At 39.1% G+C, this 2,916-nt stretch overlaps 1 protein-coding gene across 1 annotated transcript; it reads left to right on the top strand.

Moving 5' to 3' along the window:
• The first annotated feature begins 262 nt into the window (after positions 1-262).
• LOC131648921 (protein MAIN-LIKE 1-like) lies at positions 263-1,490 on the top strand. Its single transcript, XM_058918652.1, has 2 exons — positions 263-718; positions 843-1,490. The coding sequence occupies exons 1-2, from the start codon at positions 263-265 to the stop codon at positions 1,488-1,490; spliced, it is 1,104 nt and encodes a 367-aa protein (XP_058774635.1).
• Positions 1,491-2,916: the final 1,426 nt, after the last annotated feature.

Here is a 2,916-nt window from a genome sequence, read left to right as displayed (position 1 = left end):
TTATTATATCTTCTAATGTGGTTTTTTTATTTATTTTCAGGAAAGAGGCTCTAAAAAGGAGCTTAAAGTTGCTGGGCACGGGACGAAGCTCCAGGAGAGAGTGCCTCAGCAGCTCCCACCTGAGATTGAGGCTATCGTGACTGGGTCAGGTCTGGCTTCTCTTCAGAGAACTAGCCTGACCAAGATAGACGTTAATCTCGTCTCAGCATTTGTGGAAAGGTGGCATGTTGAGACTTCGTCATTTCACATGCCATTTGGTGAAATGACGATTACTTTAGATGATGTTGCGTGCCTGCTCCATTTCCCTATCAATGGTATGTTCTGGTATCCAGATGAGCATGTCACAGAGCAGGTGGCTGTTGATCTTGGCTGTGAGTTATTGGGAGTGGATAGACATGCCATGGCTGTACATGTGCGTTCTTGCAGGGGAGCTTATTACTCACTGCAGTGGCTGTATGACAGATTCGTGCAGTACCGTGCTGCTGGTAGTTGGACTTACGCGACCAGGGCATATCTGATGATGTTGGTAGGTTCTACCATTTTTGCGGATAAGACATTTACCCTGGTTGAGGCCCGATATTTGCTATTGTTTAGAGATCTACGTGGGCTTGGTTCATACAATTGGGCATCAGCGGCACTGGCCACTCTTTATCGCCACCTTGGGGATGCATCTATGTTTAGTTGCAAGCAGCTCGGTGGATATCCTACTCTTCTACAGGTATTTATGTTATTTTTAATTAATTATATGTTTATTCATATATTATAATTTATATTATTTAATATATATATATATATATATATATATCATTTAATTTATTTGTTAACAGTGTTGGATACATGAGTACTTTCCTACTCTGGGAAGGAAAGGAGAAAATTGGCGGTCAGACAACCTAGGGCTTCCGAGGGCGTTGAGATGGTTCTACAGACAGGGGGCCATCAAGGTGGATGCATATAGACTGATATTGGATCAGCTGACACCTACAGACGTCATATGGCGTCCATTCGAGGATCATCGACCTCATATTGCTTTTAACGAGCTATCTTTACACAGAGGTTTTCTTGTTTGGGGTGACATACATGTGCCGTACTTGCCCGATAGGTGTCTTCGCCAGTTTGGTATTCGCCAGTATATCCCGCCTGCACCTCCTGCTGATACGCTCAGCAACGATGCGATTGCTGTGGAGTGGATTGGTTATCACCAGAGCATGGCAGATGTGATTAGAGGTACGGAGACGGTGGGATACCCTCATGAGACGGTGGATGGATATTTAGAGTGGTATTACCGTGTGTCTCATCCTCAGGTTGTGCCGCCCCCACCTAGTGAGCGTAGAGAGGTTCCAGTTCCTGTCTTTGATGTAGGACCAGCTGATCTAGATTGGGCTCGTGCCTCCACACTGGTTCGCCGTTATCTCCGGCAGGTAGAGGCCGACGAGGATGATGTCGCGTATGCTGACTTATTTGAGGTGTTGCGCATCGCCGATGAGCATTGACTATGTTATATTTTATTTTAGATATTACATTTTGGATTATTTTATGGTACATTCTGGATTATATTTTGGATTATATTGTATTCTATAGTTGATTTTAGTCTTTTGTTTTATTCTATATTTTATTGTATATTTTGGATTATATTTTATTCTATAGTTTATATTATTTGGATAAGATATTATTTGGATAAGATATTATGTGGATAAGATATTATGTGGTCCAGGTTGTGCGGATAAGATTGCCCTCATGGCCTATAAATAGGACCTCCTAGTGTTGACACAAAATATCATATTTTTCAGAATGTCTCTTGGTAATTTTATGGTTGACACAATTGTTTTCTATACTGGAACTAAGGAACCCATGAAGCTTTCAATACCTAACGATTGCGGGAGACTCGAGTCACTTAAAAGTTGGGTGAAAGAAGAGTTGCCAGAAACTGATAACCGAGTGGTGACTAAAATCTGGTATCGTGAAAATTGGAACATGGATGTTGATGGAAGGATAAGTTATAATATTGTGGAGTTGAAATGTGATGGTGATATGAAAGACATGTGGAAATCACACCGCCGTAAGATAACAAAGGGACCGATCGAGTTTGAGGTAAACCTAACAAGGTCTGCTGAGGATGTTCTGAAGATGCTGGTGCGCCCAGAATCGTCTGCAAGAGTCTAATGCTTTAATGTTTTATGTTATTGTTATCATGTTTTGTGTTATTGTTATCATGTTCTATGTTTTAATGTTCTATGTTATTGTTATCATGTTTTAATATTCTATGTTATTGTTATCATGTTTTAATGTTCTATATTCAATGTTATAATAATTTAGTGTTTTTTTGTAAATAAAATAAAAACTTCTAAGATGTAAATAAAATAACTCAACCTCATAAAAACTTTTTTGAAACGAAGCTCGAATGTTACCTATTTGGATTTTTAGGTTAGAATTCATAGCTTCCCAAACTTTGACCATGTCACCAAGGCTGTTTCCTATCATCTGCTTTAGCTTCCAATGTGCAGATTCAACCCTAAAATAAACAAAGAAGGTATAAAAAAATAATATTCCAAAAATTAATACTAAATAAATATTTTAAGAATTATGACATACCGATTTGTCGTGGTGTTACCAAAATGAAGCACTAGATTAATCCATGCGCCTATAAATCTTTGCCTATGTGGGATCAACCAAGTGTTCTTCACGTAATCGAGGAAGTCAGTACAAGCAAAGCATGCTTGTTCAAGATACTGCAACCGTACACCATACTCAACCTCATTACTAGCCCATACAACATCTTTCCACAATGTGCCTATCGTCTCTTGCATGTCTTTCATCACATATTCCTTGCATTTCATCCCAACATTTTTGTTAATATGAAAACGACATAGCAAGTTATGCGTCGTAGGAAAAACAACTTCATCTGCTTTCATTAAAGCA

This window comes from Vicia villosa, linkage group LG2 (genome assembly GCF_029867415.1).
Source record: "Vicia villosa cultivar HV-30 ecotype Madison, WI linkage group LG2, Vvil1.0, whole genome shotgun sequence".
In the NCBI taxonomy this organism is placed as follows: Eukaryota; Viridiplantae; Streptophyta; class Magnoliopsida; order Fabales; family Fabaceae; genus Vicia; species Vicia villosa.
Note: the sequence above shows the minus strand (reverse complement) of the source record. Positions and strands in the feature narration are given on the sequence as shown.

Excerpts from the sequence above, each read along its gene's own strand:
- LOC131648921 (XM_058918652.1), top strand. The coding sequence starts at position 263 with ATGACGATTACTTTAGATGATGTTGCGTGCCTGCTCCATTTCCCTATC. Across the intron at positions 719-842 it reads GATATCCTACTCTTCTACAG|TACTTTCCTACTCTGGGAAG; the intron begins GTATTTATGTTA and ends TGGATACATGAG.